The sequence below is a fragment of the Elephas maximus genome, chromosome 22 (genome assembly GCF_024166365.1).
Source record: "Elephas maximus indicus isolate mEleMax1 chromosome 22, mEleMax1 primary haplotype, whole genome shotgun sequence".
NCBI lineage: Eukaryota > Metazoa > Chordata > Mammalia > Proboscidea > Elephantidae > Elephas > Elephas maximus.
In genome coordinates, this window is record NC_064840.1 from 45,924,478 (window position 1) to 45,943,049 (window position 18,572).

General features: G+C 42.8%; 1 protein-coding gene across 2 annotated transcripts in view; it reads left to right on the forward strand.

Annotated features, from left to right (window-relative positions):
• TRIM35 (tripartite motif containing 35) overlaps nucleotides 1–17,859 on the forward strand; it is a 29,163-nt gene extending 11,304 nt beyond the window's left edge. Inside the window, exons 3-7 of one of the 2 annotated variants that reach the window (XM_049866057.1) lie at nucleotides 2,586–2,816; nucleotides 6,657–6,679; nucleotides 7,498–7,616; nucleotides 8,211–13,614; nucleotides 15,530–17,859. In XM_049866057.1, coding sequence (XP_049722014.1) covers nucleotides 2,586–2,816; nucleotides 6,657–6,679; nucleotides 7,498–7,616; nucleotides 8,211–8,788 — 951 coding nt within the window. In that variant the 3' untranslated portion in view covers nucleotides 8,789–13,614; nucleotides 15,530–17,859. The other variant, XM_049866058.1, reaches the window with a different exon arrangement.
• The last annotated feature ends 713 nt before the right edge of the window (nucleotides 17,860–18,572 follow it).

An 18,572-nucleotide genomic window follows, 5' to 3' on the forward strand; every position in this document is an offset into this window, starting at 1 on the left:
TGGTCTTTTTATGTGAATTTGAGTTCAGCTCCACACTTTTCTCCTGCTCCATCCAGGACTCTCTGTTGTGTTCCCTGTCAGGGTGGTCATTGGTAGTAGCTGGGCACCGTTTAGTTCTGGTCTCAGGCTGGTGGAGTCTTTGGTTTATGTGGTCCTTCAGTCTCCTGGACTAATATTTTCCTTGGGTATTTGGTTTTCTTCATTCTCCTTTCCTCCAGGTGGAAAGGGACCAGCTGATGCATCTTAGATGCCAGCTAGCAGGCTTTTAAGACCCCAGACGCCACTCACCAAAGTGGGATGCAGAACATTTTCTTCACACACTTTATTATGCCAATTAACTTAGATGTCCCCCAAAAGGCAACTATTTGCTGAAGCAAAGGGTAACATGGTTAGATGTGAAGACTCTAAGGATCCCAGTTTGATTAATATCCTCTTAAATTCAACTAATCCAGCTTGATGAGTAGAGTGAAAGTTTTGATATTTACTTGTGTATTGTGAGGCTGTCATTGCCAACAGTGCAGGTGACTAGGGTTTATTTTTCACTTGCTGGCTTTTCTGTTCTTTATGTTCCATTGTAATAGGAATCATCCTAGATTTTACTCTAACACTGAACATTATCAGTCTTTTACTTAATATTTGCCAGCCTGATATTTCAACAATGCTGTCTGTTCTCATTTGCGTGTATTTGATTATTGATCATTTCACACGTGTAACAGCCATTTGCTTTTCTCTGAGAATGACAAGTCACATTCTTTTTTTCTTGGGATGTTTGTTTTTCTCCTAGTGGATTCATAAGAGTGCTTTGTATATTCAAAATGATGAGTCTGTTATATGTGCTGTACATATTTTTCCTAGTTCATCATTTCTTTTTCAATAAATTAATTTTTTACTTCTTTTTTGTCATTTTCATTTTTTCAGGGAGTCATTTTGTCATCATATTGTCCAAGCCATAAGTATATATCTTAAACTTTCAATCCAAAAATGTGATTACTAACCTGCATTGCTAGAGCACATTTTTTTTTAATAATTTTTATTGTGCTTTAAGTGAAAGTTTACAAATCAAGTCAGTCTCTCACATATAAACTTACATACACCTTACTACTTACTCCCACTTACTCTCCCCCTAATGAGTCAGCCCGCTCCCTCCTTCCAGTCTCTCCTTTCGTGACCGTTTTGCCACTTTCTAATGCCCTGTACCCTCCCATCTCCCCTCCAGACAGGAGATGCCAACATAGTCTCAAGTGTTCACCTGATGCAAGTAGCTCACTCCTCATCAGCATCTCTCTCCAACCCATTGTCCAGTCCAATCCATGTCTGCTGAGTTGGCTTCGGAAATGGTTCCTGTCCTGGGCCAACAGAAGGCTTGGGGACCATGACTGCCGGGATTCTTCTAGTCTTAGTCAGACCATTAAGTCTGGTCTTTTTATGAGAATTTGGGGTCTGCATCCCACTGTTCTCCTGCCCCCGCAGGGGTTCTCTGTTGTGCTCCCTGTCAGGGCAGTCATCGGTTATGGCCGGGCACCGTCTAGTTCTTCTGGTCTCAGGATGATGTAGTCTCTAGTTCATGTGGCTCTTTCTGTCTCTTGGGCTCATAATTACCTTGTGACCTTGGTGATCTTCATTCTCCTTTGATCCAGGTGGGCTGAGACCAATTGATGCATCTTAGATGGCTGCTCGTTAGCACTTAAGGCCCCAGACGCCACACTTCAAAGTGGGATGCAGAATGTTTTCTTAATAGAATTTATTTTGCCAATCGACTTAGATGACCCCTGAAGCCATAGTCCCCAAACCCCCGCCCTTATAGAACACATATTTTGAGTTGTTTTTCCAGTAGTGGTCATGAATTTTATTTATGTGTTTAACTTTGTTAATAGTCTCTTATCACACAGAACTTCTTACTTTTGTATTTAATTATCTCATTCTGTATGTATTCAGTTATCTCATTCTTTCTTCAGGGCTCCTCAGCTTTATATTATGCTAAGAAAGGTCTTTCTCATTCCAAGATGAGAAACGTTCTTTCTCTTTTTCTTTGCATGCATTTATGGCTTTGTTAAACTTTATCTGTGCTTTTTGTTGTTATTTCTGCATGCTATTAATGATTTATTTTAAAGTAAGTAATTATTTAAAATAAATACTTTTTCTACTGTTGTAGAAAGCCTCTGGATCAAACAAATTTGAAGCCCTGAGATTGGAAGACAAATATTTTTTAAAATCGTTAGTATTTGTAACAATTTATTTCTGTCATTAAGTATTTTTCTTGCTACTGTTGAAGACTCAGAACATTACACTTTGAGGGTGTTATAGGACTACAGTTGTCATCTGTAGATGGTGATTTTGTTTTATTTTATTTTTCAGTTTATCAAAACAATTTCATTATGCTGCTTGACTTTCCCATTTTAAATTTGAACTTAACAGATTTGTACTAATAAAATACTACCCCATATTTTATCCGTTGGAGTTCTACATAGGATTTTTTTTGAAATTAGCGTTCCTGTACTAAAAATCTGTGCTAGGTGATCATAAGATTCAGTGTCTGACCTTCTGTGACTTGAGGGCCCTCAGCTCCCTCTCGCTGTCTGCCATAGGTAGAGGCTGCCTGGCTGGAAGGTCGAATCCGGCAGGAGTTTGACAAGCTTCGAGAGTTCCTGAGGGTGGAGGAGCAGGCCATCCTGGACACCATGACCGAGGAGGCGAGGCAGAAGCAGCTTCTGGCAGAGGAGAAGATGAAGCAGCTTGCACAAGAGACAGAGGCTCTGGCACGTGAAATTGAGCGGCTGCAGATGGAGATGAAGGAAGACGATGTGTCTTTTCTCATGGTAAGGAGTCATTGTCCTAGTTCCAGGGACTGGGGGCGGATGTTCAGGAACCAGCGAGAGCTGCAGACTATCAGCCCTGGCTGATCCAGGCTTCTGGTAGCTTCCCGGACAGTGGCTGGGAGCAACTTACAGATGAGGTGCTCTGCTTGTATAAAGAGGCTAAAAGATTTTAATTAGGAGCAGCTTATAGATGAGGTGCTCTGTTTGTGTAAAGAGGCTAAAAGATTTTAATCAGGTCAGAGTTCCTTGAGAGTCTCTTTTGTTTTTTTCTTCTTTCTTTCTCTCACTGTGTCTTCTCTCATCTCTCCTTAATATAATTGGAGTATTTTAAAACTATTCAATTATTTAATTCTTTATTTAAATATGATGTGGTGGTATTCTCTAATTTTTTTTTTTTTAAAGATGACTCCATTCTGTCTTTTAAAAAAAAAAAAGTCGATTTATTCCCTCACCCCTTTTTATTGACTTCATTTTGCCCCCATGAGTCATTGGGTCTTTATGGAGAAGTTTCCGTAATTTGAAAGCTGGTTTGGAAACTGGTCAAGATAGAGAGCTATCTCCTCAACTTGGAAAACAGCTGGTCACTCTGGAAAGGGGAGTCTTTGTAGAGCAGAGTGGGAAGGGACATGGACATTTGTTTGCTAAGACAGGATGTCATATCCTTGTAGGGCCTTCGTGAGGTCTTAGCATATAAAAGGCCCTGAACATGATGTCTCCTGTCTCTGAATTACCTGTGATTGTAAAATCATTTGGTAGGTTCTAAGAGCCAGACCCGTTGCTACTTCTGGTTAGGATATTGGGAGCGTTATCTTGTTCAATACTCAGATGTGCTTTCAGATGTGCTTTCAGGAATTATTTTATGACTTCTTTTTTTTTTTTAAACTGAGATATATTCACATATCACACAATTCATCCATTTAAAGTGTGCAGTCCAGTGGCTTTAGTATATTCATAGAGTTGTACAGCCATCACCACAATCAAGTTTATGACATTTTCATCACCCCAGAGAGAAGCCCTGTATCCGTTAAAAGTCACTCTCCATTCTTCCCTTCCCCTAGCCTCTGGCAACCACTAACCTACTTTCTATCTCTATGGATTTGCCTACTCTGGACATTTCATATAAATGGAAGCATATGATATATGACCTTTTGTGAATGACTTCTTTCACAAGGTTCATCCATGTATAAGTACTTCATTCCTTTTATGCCAAATAATATCCCATTGATTGAATGGGTATACTAATCCAAAAACAAAAACCAAACTCACTGTCATCGAGTTGATCCCTACTCATAGCAACCCTGTAGGACAGGGTAGAACTGCCCCATAGGGTTTCCAAGGCTGTAAGTCTTTATGGAAGCAGACTGCCACATCTTTCTCCTATGGAGCAGCTGGTGGGTTCGAACCTCCAACTTTTCAGTTAGGCAGCTGAATGCTTTAACCACTGCACCACCAGGGATTCTTAATGAGTATACTACATTTCATTTTTCCATTTACCTGTGAAAACCACAATGAGATACTTCCTACCCACTAACCAAAAAAAAAAAAAAAAAAAAACCCAATGATGGTTAAATTTTAAAAGACTGGTAATAACAAGTGTTGATAAGAATGTGGAGAAATCAGAACCCTCATACATTGCTGGTGGAAATGTAAACTAGTGCAGTCGCTTTGGAAAAGTCTGGCTGTTCCTCAGAAGGTTAAACATAGAGTTGCCATAAAACCCAGAACCCGGTGTAGTCAAGTCGATTCTGACTCATAGCGACCCTACAGGACAGAGTAGAACTGCACCATAGAGTTTCCAAGGAGCGCCTGGTGGATTCAAACTGCTGACCCTTTGGTTAGCAGCCGTAGCACTTAACCACTACGTCACCAGGGTTTCCAGAGTTGCCCTATGACCCAGCAGTTCCATTCCTAGGTATATACCTAAGAGAAATTAAAACATATGCCCGCATAAAACCCTGTACACAATATTCATAGCAGCATTATTCACAGTAGCCAAGAAGTAGAAAAAACCCAAATATCCATCATCTGATAAAGGGGCTCCTTAATGGGTATAAAAACCAAACTCATTGCTCTTGAGTCGATTCTGACTCACAGCGACCCTATAGGATACAGTAGAACTGCCCCGTAGGATTTCCAAGGAATGGCTGGTGGATTTGAACCAACCTTTTGGTTAGCAGCCAAGCTCTTAACCGCTGTACCACCAGGACCCCCTTAAGGGGTATACTGCATTTTTTAAATCTATTTATCAGTTGATATTTGAGTTATTTCAACTTCTTGGCTACTGTGAATAATGCTATGAATATGTGTGTATAGGTTTTTTGTGGGCATGTGTTTTAAGTTCTCTTAGGTATATACCTAGGAATGGAATTGCTGGGTCATATGACAACTCTATGTTTAACCTTTTGAGGAACAGTCAGACTTTTCCAAAGTGGCTGCACTAGTTTATGTTCCTACTAGGCATGTATGAGGGTCCTGATTTCTCCATATTTTTTTTTTTTTATCAACACTTGTTATTATCTGTCTTTTAAAATTTAACCATCCTTTTTTTTAGTGGGTATGAAGTGGTATCTCATTGTGGTTTTCATTTGTATTTCCTTGATGGCTAATGATATTGATCATCTTTCATATACCTTTTGGCCATTCATTCTTTGAAGAACTACCTATTCAGATCCTTTGCCCATTTTTAAATTGGGCTGTTTGTCTTTTTGTTATTGAGTTGCAAGAGTTTTTTTGATATATATTCTAGATGCAAATCATTATCAGATACATGATTTACAGGTGGTCCCTGACTTATGACAGGGTTCTGTTTCGATGACTGCCATAAGTTGGTTCTCATGTAAGTCAAATACCTCTTTTTTTTTTTAGTTTTCATTATTATTGTTTTTATTATCATTATCTTTATAAACTCAATCTTTGAACATCTGCGAGTGAACATCTGAGAATAAAAACATCAGCAAATTATGCACTACACCATTGTGTATAGTACATATTACTAACGGTAAGATGTACAAAAAAAAAGATGGTCCTAAGTGCAGTTTGTCGTAACTCAAATATGTCATAAGTCAGGGACTGCAAACATTTTCTCCCATTCTGTGCGTTATTTTTTTTCCCTTTCCTGATGGTGTCCTTTGAAACACAAAAGCTTTTAATTTTGATAAAGTACATGTTATTTTTTCTTTTGGTTTTTTATCTAAGAAACCATTTCCTAGTCCAAGGTCATGAAAATTTACATCTTTGTGTTCTTCAAAGAGTCTTATAGTCTTAACTCTTAAATTTAGGTCTTTGATGAATCTTGAGTTAATTTTTATATATAGTGTGAGGTAGGGGTCCAACTTCGTTCTTTTATATGTGGATATCCAGTTGTTCCAGCACCATTTGTTGAAAAGACTATTCTTTTCCCATTGAATTGTCTTGGCACCCTTGTCAAAAATCAATTGACAGCAAATATGAAGGTTTATTTCTGGACTTGAATTCTATTCCATTGAACTATGTATATATGTATAGTGTTGCTTTGCAGTAAGTTTTGAAAATGGAAAGTGTGAGTCCTCTAACTTTGTTCGTCTTTTCCAAGATTGTTTTGACTCTTGGATTCTTGAATATCCACGTAAATTTTAGAATCAGCTTGTCAATTTCTCCAACAAAGTGAGCTGGAATTTTGCTAGGGATTGCATGGAATTTATAGATTAACATGGGGAGTATTGCCATTTTAACACTATTAAATCTTCCATCCACAAACCAAGACTCCTTTTGAGTTCAGAAACTCACAAGTTTTTTTTTTCTGTGTGTGTGTGTGTGCCTGTCTGTCTGTGTTTTTGTCTCTGTGGTTTTTCTGTCTTTCAGAAGCACAAGAGCCGAAAACGACGGTAAGTTGCCAAGGCTGGTTGAGGGATCGGGGGAAGAGCAGGCAGAAATACCAGGGCATAGTCTCCAGTGGCTCCAGGGGCCAGGCAGGTATGAAGTAAGCTGGGTACAGCACAAGAGGAATGGTGGGGGCTGGCACCTAGAGAGAGTCCTTCTTTCAAGGCATTCCCATTCTGACTTTGTACTGGAACACACAGTCCTCCTGAGTGTGGAGGGCCACCATCAACCATAAGGGAAGAGAGAGCGCTCTCCTGTACTTAACTCATGCTTCTCATTTCGACTCATTTGTCAGCCCCCGCTCTGAGAGCCTCAATGCACACTAGTCTGTGTTTACCGTTGCTGGGTTCACAGGGATGAATAAGGAAGAACTTTGTTTCAGGCAGAACTGTCCAAAAATGGTAAAGAGTCCTTTGGGCAGAAGTGAGTGCTTAGAGGTATTCAAGCAAAGGCTGGATAACAATTTGCTGGGGGTTCAAGTAGCAACTGGAACTGTTGGACTAGATGACCCTTAAGGCCCCATCCAACTCAGCCATCTTATGGGGGAATACGGAAGTGTGGTTTCTGCCTGAGAACCTCATACTTATATTTACCCCACCTGGGGCAGGGCAGGTCCTCAGACTGAATCCCTGGTGGAGGTAGCAGCCCAGTTTGTTTCCGGTTCATTTCCCAGCAGAGCCCAGTCCAAGTTTGTCTTGGGGAAGGTGGCCAGGAAATTTAGACCTGAGGCAAGGAACAAGTCCTGTTCCCTGTTCCCACTTGTCCCCACTTAGGCCAGGATCCAGGTGAGCCCTGCCCGCCATGTCCGTTTCTCCTTTCCCAGCCTCTTCTGCACCATGGAACCAGAACCCGTCCAGCCCGGCATGCTGATCGACATCTGTAAGTACCTGGACTCCCTGCAGTACCGCGTCTGGAAGAAGATGAGCATGTCTGTTGAATCTGGTGAGTTGGGGTGGGGGGTCAGGGTAGGTGCTATAGGCTGGGAGGGAAGCACTTCCTGCTGGGCAGAGAGGCAGCTGAACTCATTTCTTCCAGGTCCCCATCACCTCACACCCCTCCTCTGAGCCACTTTCTTCTCAGCAGGCCCCATCGTCCTGCTACTGCTCCAGTCCTTGCCCTCACTGCTCACACCCCTCCCAGCGGAACCTATTCTTTGAGTTCTGACCCTTCCACCTCTTTAGGAAGAGAATCTGACTTCCTCTCTATTCAGATTCCTATTGTGGATACAATGAAAGACCTTCTCAGTCCTCAGAAGCCTTTTATTTTCAGGATCACCTACCTCTCCCAAGGTGACCCAGGTCACATGAGTCTCTATGTCATGGCTTTACAGGGAGAAGTGTTAGTGACCCAGAGGAGTGTCCTGTGCTTTCCTAAGATGCCCCTGCTCCTCAGCCAGGGCTGTACCCTCCCTGGATCGGGGCCACGCAGGTTATAGTTGTCCATTTTGGGGGGATGGAGACGTCAGCTGGCATGCCAGAGGGAGGGAATGTGAGATTTGCTGATCCCCTCTCTCCTACTTTTCCTCTCTGCTCTCAGTGCCCTTCAGCTTCGATCCCAACACGGCAGCTGGCTGGCTCTCTGTCTCGGATGACCTCACCAGCGTCACCAACCACGGCTACCGGGTTCAAGTGGAAAACCCAGAGCGCTTCTCCTCGGCGCCCTGTCTGCTGGGCTCTTGTGTCTTTTCTCAGGGTTCCCACGCCTGGGAGGTTGACCTGGGGGGGCTGCAGAGCTGGCGGGTGGGTGTGATGCGGGTGCGCCAGGATGCCAATACAGAAGGACACTCACACAGCTGTTACCACGACACCCGCTCCGGCTTCTGGTACATGTGCCGCACGCAGGGGGTGGAGGGGGACCACTGCATGACCTCAGACCCGTCCACGCCTCCCCTGGTCCTGGGCATCCCGCGCCGCCTGCGAGTGGAGCTGGAGTGTGAGGAGGGCGAGCTGTCCTTCTATGACGCTGAGCGCCACTGCCATCTCTATACCTTCCATGCCCGCTTTGGGGAGGTGCGGCCCTACTTCTACCTGGGGGGCATGCAAGTGGACGGGCCACCAGAGCCTCTGCGCATCTGCCCCCTGCGCATCACTGTCAGGGAAGAGCTGGACGACTGAGGCTGGGCTGGGTACCATCCAGGTCTCCTTTCATGGCCTTTTTCATCCTAGTGCCGGCATTCACCTCAGTACCTCTCTGCTACCCACCTTCTGGCCAGGGATCTTCCTACTCTTTATCTTATCCTTCTCTGTGACTCCAGACCCCAAGCCTCTGTCTTCATTTTTGGTTCTTTCTCTACACACAAGCCCCTGGGTGTCACAAAACAGTTTGCACTGAGCGTCTAAAGTCTGGTGGTTCATACTCACCCAGCAGTGCCACACAAGAAAGGCCTGGCAAACTGCTGTCATAAAGATTACAGCCAAAAAAACCTTATGAAGCAGTTCTACTCTGTGACACAGGAGGTTGCTGGGAGTCGTAACTGACTGTACAGCATTGGGTTTGGAGTCATCAGGAGGTGCCTTACTGGGCCCAGGTTCTTCCCTACAGTCAGTGGCACTTTTAAGGATGTGGGCTAATTCTGACACCTCTCGGGTGAATTTTTGCTTCTAGAGTGGAACCGTGCCATGGCTTGGGGCAGGACTCAGGGCTAAGCTTTCCTGTTGCTTTTTATCAGTATTTTAAAACTGTGCTCTACAACCTCCCTGGGGTTCTCCACTGGGGAGGCAAGGCTACCCACCAGATCAGCTCTGATTTCTCTAGTTACAGTTGTATGACTTCCAAGGCACTTAAAAACAGAATGTGTACAACTGTGGCCTTAAACCCGTTCCCTCTCTGGGCATCATTTTTCTAATCTTCAAATGAGATAGTTGGTCTAGCAGATGTCAGTCTGTCAAGGCTGTGGAGGAAATGCCTCTGATTAATTCTTAGAAAGGAGAAAAGAAGGGAAGGGGGACCTTTTCAGTTAGGAAGAAAGGAAAGGGAAGATGTGGTCTGAGGTGGTGCTGTGGAGTGAGTGGGTGCTGTGTCCTCGGCCCTCCGCTGCCCCCCTCGCCTTTGCTTACCTCAACCTGCCTCATCCCGAGCCTCTTGCTCTGCCACTTCCTTGGGTTTTCCTCCCGATTTCTTTCTTCCTGGTGCCTATAGACTTGGACTTGAGCCTTTTTTTTCTACAGATGCCTACAGATAGTTTCTAATTGTCAATTGATTGTGTCCTGGAAGCAGCACTGTAAAGGAAATGCTTTCCCGTAGACACAGTGTTATAACTGGGGCCACATTCCTGACCAAGGGCTCAGCATCCCCACTCCTGTCTGTGCTCCACAGTTCACAAAAACTGACATTTCAGACAGTATGATTCAGGTCCTGTACATTGGTTACCAATGTGCTGTCTATAGTGGTTAGACTAAAAAGTAGGGGTCACAGGGAGAGACTAGTAGGAAATGTCACTGTGAAGAGGGCCAAGTATAAACGGGGAGTAGTGGAATGAACTGGTGAGGGCATGCCCCATCTGAAGGCTCTCAGACTCAGAGAAGTTTACGTATCTGAGGCCAATGTGAGGCCTCTACTATAAAATATTTATCTGGTCCATAAAATCTTTCTGTATAATGAACTTGACCTGGAATTATTTTGTTAGCTATAACCAATGTTTTAAATTTCTTTTTAATTTCTATTTTAGATGTCGGCAGAGTTTTTTTTAGGATAATTTGGATAGCCTAGGCCTGTTTTTAAAAAATAAAATTGAAATTTGAGCTTAACCCCACTTTTTCTTTTGCTATTTTCCCTTTATTGTTTTAGTAAGCAACAGCATTAAAGATCACCTCATAGCTTCTGAATTGCACTTTCTAAGACGGATTTTAAGTTTGTTTTTAAATGACCAGCACAACATCTAAAATATGTGAAGTCTCACCAGGGACTTTATTTGTGGAATTTTGGAAAAGAAGTTTTTTTGTTTTTTAAACTTGCTCTTGCTCATCTTTCCTTCCTGCTACAGTGGTTAAGAGCCTGGCTGGTAACCAAAAGGTCAGCAGTTCGAATCCATCAGCTGCTCCTTGGAAACCCTTTGGGGCACTTCTACTCTGAGTTGGAATCAACTGGACAGCATTGGGTTTAGTTTTTGTTTTGTTTTGCTTTGTTTTTGCATAACCAAGGAAAAAAAGTTTTTAATGTAGGTCACAGGGACTGAGCAGAAGGATCAGTCCTGTTTTGTTTTTTGTTGTTAATAATATACACAGCAGACCCAATTCAGCAATTTCTATGTATATAATTCAGTGACACTGATTATATTCTTAAACCGTTCTTCCCCATTGACGTAAACTCACCGCCCCTAAGCTTCTTATCTAACCTTTCAAGTTGCTGTTGTCAATTTGATCTCATATAGATAGTTCTTTATAAAAAGCACAAGGCTCAAGATTGATATTCTTTAGTAATTAAGCTAAAATATTATTTGGTTTACAGAGCCCTGGTGGCACAGTAGTTAAGTGCTCAGCTGCGAACCAAAAGGTCAGCAGTTTGGACCTACCAGCTGCTTCCCAGAAAAAAATATGGCTGTCTGCTTCAGCAAAGATCACAGCCTTGGAAACCCTGCAGGACAGTTCTCCTTTGTCCTGTGGGATTGCTATGAGTCAGAATTCACTTGATAGCAAAGGGTTTGCATTTTGTTTGTTTTGTTTTTGGTGTTATTTGGTTTAAAGAAGACTTAAGAGGATATTTTTGTTTTAAGGTTAAATTTTATCTCAGAGTAAGCTATCCTTCTGTGACGCCGGGCACCACCATCACCTCTACACCTTCCATGCCCACTTAGGGGAGGTGGGGCCCTACTTCTGCCTGGGGGGCATGCAAGTGGACGGGCCACCAGAGCCTCTGTGCATCTGCCCCCTGCACATCACTGTTAGGGAAGAGCTGGACGACTAAGGCTGGGCCGGGTACCATCCAGGTCTCCTTTCATGGCTTTTTTCCTCCTAGTGCCGGCATTCACCTCAGTACCTCTCTGCCACCCACCTTCTAGCCAGGGATCTTCCTACTCTTTATCTTTTCCTTTTCCGTGACTCCAGACCCCAAGCCTCTGTCTTCATTTTTGGTTCTTTTGCCACCCGCAAGTCCCTGGGTGGCACAAACAGTTTGCACTCGACTACTAACCTAAAGTCTGGCAGTTCAAACCCAACCAGCAGAGCCACACAAGCAAAGCCTGGCGAACTGCTGTCATGAAGATTATAGCCAAAAAAACCTTATGAAGCAGTGGGTTTGGAGACATCAGGAGGTGTCTCACTGGACCCAGGATCTTCCCTAGAGTCAGTGGCACTTTCAAGGATGTGGGCTAATTCCAGCACGGCCTTCCCAGGGCCCATCGCTGTGTCTCAGTGGCCGGAGGTGGTATACAGAGCAAGGACTGCTGGGCTGTTGGCAGAGCATGTCTACCTCTGGGCCTACCTGTTCCCTGAGGGGTTTGCAGGGCCTCCACCTACTTAGCAGGCTTTGCACTCTGGGAGCCGTGCCATCTCCCAGTGCACGTCTAAAACAGCTCACCCTGTCACATTCCACTTTGCCTGGAGAATTAGCCTAGAAAAATTGTTTTTGTTTTTTAAAGTGAACATTCACGTACAAGGTTTCGAGTAGGTGAATGTTTTTATTTCATTAGATATATACTTAGGAATGGAATTGCTGGGTCTTTATTGAGATATAATTCACATACCACTTAACTCACCTATTTAAAGTGTACAATTCAGTGATTTTTAGTATGTTCACAGAGTTGGACAAGCGTCACTGCAATCAATTTTAGAACATTTCATAATCCCAAACAAGAAATGCTGCGTTCTTTAGCAGTCTCTCAATTTCCCTCGAACCCCCAGCCCTAGGCAACCAGTAATCTACATTCTGTCTTATAGATGAAAGGAATTGTACAATATGTGGCTTTGTTTCTTTCACCTAACAATACTTTCAGGATACATCCATGTTGTAGCATGTATCAGTACTTCATTTCTCTTTATTGCCAAATAATATCCCATTGTATGGATGTACCACATTTTATTTTCCATCCCTAAGTTGATGGACATTGGAGTTGTTTCCACTTTTGGGCCACTATGAACATTTATGTACAAGTTTTTGAATAGGTAAATGTTTTTATTTCATTAGGTCTATACTTAGGAATGGAATTGCTGAGTCTTAGGATAATTCCTTGAAGTCCCTGGGTGGCCCAAATGGTTAAGTTCTTAGCTACTAACCAAAAGGTTGGCAGTTTGAGTCCTCCCAGAGGCACCTCAAAAAGCAAGGCCCAGTGATCTACTTCTGAAACATCCCAGCCGTTGAAAACCCTGTGGAGCACAGTTCTGCTCTGACACACATAGGTCGCCATGAGTGGAACTGTGATAACTATATGTTTAACCATTTGAGGAATTGCCAGACTGTTTCCCAAAGTGGCTGCACCATTTTACATCCCCACCAGCAGTGTGTAAGAGCTCCAATTTCTTTACAAACTCACCAACAGTTGTTACGGTCTATTATTTTTTTATTCTAGCATCCTAGTGGATGTGAAGTGGTATCTCAGAGTTTTGATACCGTTGTTGCCCTTTGCATCTCTGCCTGCCACTCCAGGAAGAGCCCTTACAAGGTAAAGCTGCCCTCGCTGTCTTCTCTGCACAGAGATTTTTGAGGGTAGGAACATCTTCACCTTCATGTACCTGGATCCAGGTGTATTGCTGGTGCTTAATAAATGATTATCAAATAGACACACCATTGGATGTGTGCTCTGGAGTTCAAGAAAGCTGTTTCTGAAAGCACCGAACAGCTGGCAGCACCTTGGGTAAGGAGAGAAGTGGCGTGAAACCTGAAGTCAGGCCTGGATGCAGACACGATGACATGAGACACCCCAACCTTTGCCAACTTCTCTGAACCTTGGCTCCCTTGTGTACATGAGGATTGCAATATCTACCTCAAGTTGTGGGAATTAAATGAGGTAATCTTTTATAGATACCCTGAACATAGCATAGGCTTAATACATGTTTGCTAATTTCTTCAGAAAGCAGGAACTTCTGAATGTTGAAATAGTGGTTCATAATGAAGAATCCCAAAGAAAAGTAAGAAATATAAGCTATCTGTATTGCAAGTGCTCAAATTTCTCCAGATTTTTAACAAAGATGTGTACATAAAAGCTTATATTTATGAAGAATTTTAGTAACATGGAATGGTTATGTTGTAATAAAAAAAGAGGACTCAGAGTTATACATGCAGACACGCAATACACACAAAGACATGCAGGATCTCTGTTTTTTTATGTTTTATGATTTGTATTATCTGTTTAGGTAATCCATTTACATGGCTGATTCCAAAAGTACAGGAGGTACTAGAACAGTCTGCTTCTGCCCAACCACTCATCTCCCCACCCTGCAGACAATCCGTATTACCAATTTTTTGGGAATCCTTCCAGAGATATTTTATGCATAACACATATTCTGGTTCTGAGTATACGCCGGTTCCCCAAGTACACTGTAGTGTAAGAGCAGATCGCTAGCTCTCTATCCCTAAGGAACCCAACCAAGAGGAGAAAAAAAAAAAGGATGTTATCAAAATAATTTTTTCTCAAGGTGGAAGATTCGTCCTGGATATTTTCATGCAGCCAGTTCAAGTGGTGGATTTCACTTATCCTCATTTAAATATTTCACCTTAAAACCAAAAAAAAAAAAAAAAAAACCAGTGCCATCAAGTCGATTCCGACTCATAGTGACCCTACCTTAGAGTTTTAAAATGAAGGATAAAAACTAAGTGAAATTTAATTGCTACTGACATTGGGAGATAAATTGTGAACTTGGGGCTGCAACATTTTTAAAATCTCAGTCCTCACAAAGATACCTAGTGACCGAAATAGCCAAGTGGCTAACAGATTTAGATATGAGACAACCTGGGTTCAAACACTGACTCAACCACTGTGCGATGTTGGGAGAGATACTTAACCTCTCTGTGCCTTTGTTTCATCATGTGAAAAATGAAGACAATAATAGCTCTTACCTTGTAGGTTGTTGTGAGGCTAAATGAGCAAATAGGGTTCTGGCACATACTCAGCAGTTAAGAGTGTAATATTATTTTACCTGACTGCTACTAGATAGCTGAGAGACTTTGGATAAAGCCATTCATTTTTCCTTCTGTTAACAGGGAAACTTGGATACTTCCATAATTCTTTCAGGGTCATTTCCTCATGTTCTGAGTCTGGAGGAAAAAAAAAAAAAAAGGGTCATATATTTCAGGCATAGGCAAAGGTTATTCTAGAGATGAATAGGTCTGGAAAAATTGTTCGTAAAATTAGTAATTAATCATGGACAAAAAAATTGTGTTTTCATGTTCGAGAGATGACTCGTGTACTTGATGCATGAGATTAAAGTCGATGTCAAATATTGACTCATGTCCACAGGAATATGATTTTAACAGCAGCAGAGCTATTTGGATTAGGCAAAATATAACTGACTGTTAGTGGTGGGAGATGTTGCACCGGGTTGTGTGGGGATTATAGCATATCCTTAAAGAAAATGGCCCCTCATACACTGGCCTGTGCCATCCAGTCCTTTCCCAGTTGCAATTGGAAGACTGGCAAGATGGATTCAATAACCAGTAAAGTCCAACGCCCCGGGACAGAGGGAAGCTTTCCTGCTCTGGGAGCTGTTTGTCCCTCTTGGTGGGTGTCACATCTGTGGTTTTCTTCTGCTAGTGAACAGGCTGAGGAAGATTGGAGGTTTTGGTTTCTATGGATACTGGGCTAGCTAAGATTTGGATAATGTGTTTCAAAGAACAGTCTGGGAACAATGTGGACAACGGAGGAATGTAGAAGCATGTGAAATGAGCTGGAGGGTCCAGACAGCTTTTTTTTTTTTTTTTTCTAGGTTAGAATCTGGGATCCTCTCCATCTGTCTGGATACACGCAACATGGAGCCCTGAGGATTGAGGGAGGTGGTGCGTGGACAGTGCCAATCACAGAGTGGGACACACATTAAAAAACCGAACCAAATCCATTAAGACTCATAAAGGCCCTATTCGACACAGCGGAACTGCTCCATAGGGTCCAAGGAGTGGCTGGTGAATTCAAACTGCTGACCTTTTGGTCAACAGCCGTAGCACTTAACCACTGGACCACCAGCGCTCTGAGAGGCACTTAAAACCCAAACCAAACCTACTGCGGTCGAGAGGATTTCAACTCATAGTGACCCTATAGGACAGAGTAGAAGTGCCCCATAGAGTTTCCAAGGAGCACCTGGTGGATTTGAACTGTCAACATCTTGGTTAGCTGCTGTAGCACTTAACCACTACGCCACCAGCGTTTCCAAGAGGCACTTACCAAAACCCAAAAACCAAACCCACTGCTGTCCAGTCGATCCCGACTCATAGCGACCCTATACGATGGAGTAGAATTGCCCCATAGTTTCCAAGGAGCGCCTGGCGGATTCAAACTGCTAACCCTTTGGTTAGCAGCCGTAGCGCTTAACCACCACGCCACCAGAATAACCACCACGCCACCAGAACAACCCTATAGTACTCAAAAAATGTTCGTGCTCTTTTGCCCCTCCCCCTTAACTCAGCTATTGGCTAAAGCGGTCCTTCAAAAAACAAAACGTAGTCTGTGAAACCTCGCTTGTTTATTTGCAAAGCATTTTCAGATATGCCCACTCATTTTGATCTTACTACCATCTGATCTCTGTTTGAGATGGCTCACGAGATTAAAGGCTGGTCCAAGGTCATGTGACGAATCACTAGCAGAGGCAGACCTCGGCCTTGGGTCTCCTGGAGCTACCGTTCCCAAATCCCAAAACATTTTCAGCAGTAAATGTGGCAAGAATTGAGGCAGGGACACAGACCAGTTCAGTTTATGAGGGCCTGGACTAAGGTAGGCAAAGTGGGGATCAAAGAAAGAGATGGTGATTAGAAAGACTGGCAGAAGTACACACTCCCAGGCAGTGTGTGGACAGAATGTGCCAGGGGAGGAAAGTCAGGAGTTATGGCTCCCCGGTGTCCAGCTTTAGTGCCTGGGTAGGTGCTGGTGCTAGTCACTGAGACATGGACCAGAGAAGGGCAGATGAGCTCAGTGTTGGGTTTGTGTGGTGTCAGGTGGAAGTATAGAAAGGGCCCTTAGCTGCAGAGCTCTGTAGCTCAGGCCAGGACCTAGAGAGGAGATACTGATTTAGGAGTCACCAGCAGGTAGTGGGGTGAGGCCACTGCCTTCACTAATGGCAAAGAGTGTCTAGAACAGAGGAAGAAGGCAGGGACAAGATCCAGGGAGCACAGACACATTTTAGAGGTGGCCAAGAATTCAGGGTTAGAGGAGTGAGTAGAGAGGCAGTAGATTTGGGAGGATGATGAAGTAGTGAAAATGTTTTCTTCTTTAGTGTTTTAATATTAGGGAGAATATATTTTCTCATTTGTTTTACTATAACTGTATAAGCTGTGATTAATCTCTAATCCTTGGAAAATGGTGCAGGCTCTGTTCAAAATATAGCTGAGCAGCCTGTTCCGCTCTTAAACATAACGAACACCCTAATACCTTACAACATATTTTCCCTTATTCGAAATAGGCGATTGAGAGCTCGACATGGCTAACGCTGTAATAATACTCTAAGTAATCTCTAAACATTTTTTAATTACACCAGCTGCACCGGTCTTCTCCGGAGGGGTGCGGAGCTATCTCAGCTCCTGTGGCTTTGATGTCTCCTTTCTTTGTTGTCTTGAGAAATGGCCTTCAGCCCGCAAACTGACAAGAAAGTTTGCTTTCTTGCTCCCTATCTCAGCCACAGTGGACTTGGCAAATACAGCCCCATTAGCCGAGAGATTCTTATGAGAGTTTTTCAGCTTGTTATAAATATACTGATTAGAGTCCAGGTGCCTGACATGTTTATTTTTAGTTTAATAAAGAGTCTTTGTAGTTGTTTTGCGATGTATAAGACCATCTGTGGACTACGTGCTAAAAACATTAGGTAACTGTGATCTTCTCTGTATAAAACCCTCCCATCAACCCTTTAGGGGAAACAAAGTTTGAGAGAAATTTAACCCCCTCTGTCTCTTGAATATCGGTATTCCATAAAGCCTTCTTCCTGCTTACCTCCTCCTGTCTCAGTATTGGCTTTGCGGCAGGCGGCTTGAACACGCAATTTGCGGTAACAGTGGGGTGACAGAAACAAAGAAACATGTTGAGTAAGGGTGGGAGTTTGAGTACACACCATTATACGGTTACCCAGTTGCTTTCAAGATTATTATTATAATGCTTAGAGTTTTGTTTCTGAATTTTATTTATTTATTTTACCATGATCAAGTAGATTTTATTTCCATAGAGGTCAAAAGGCATTTGATAAAATTAAACACATTTTCTTTAGAATTATATGAATTGCCATATTATATTATTTTTAAAATTTTTTTTTGAAAATTTTATTGTGATTTAGGTGAAAGTTTACAGAGCAAATTAGTTTCCCAATCAATGATTTATACACAGCTTGTTTCATGACGTTGGTCGCAAATCCCTGAATGTGTCAGCACTCTCCCCACTTCCTTCCTGGGTTCCCTGTGACCATTCGCCCAGCTTTCCTGCCCTTACCTTCCTTCTGAACTTTGCTGTTAGGCAAATGCTGACCTTTAGGTCTCATATAGTTCATTGTTCAGAGATGTACATTCCTTACCGGTTTTACTGTTCATTTTATAAGCCTGTCTATTGTATGGCTATAATGTGATCTCCAGAAGGGATCCAAGCTTGAAGGGTGTAAGGGCCATAGTCTCAGGGGTTCCACCAGTATCTATCATACCAATTAAGTCTGGTCTTATTTATGAGTTTGAATTTTGTTCTACATTTTTTTCCCACTCTCCATGATCTACTATTGTTTTCCTGGTCAGAACGGTTGGTAGTGTTAGCTGGCACCATCTGGTTCTTTTGCTCTCAGGCTAGTA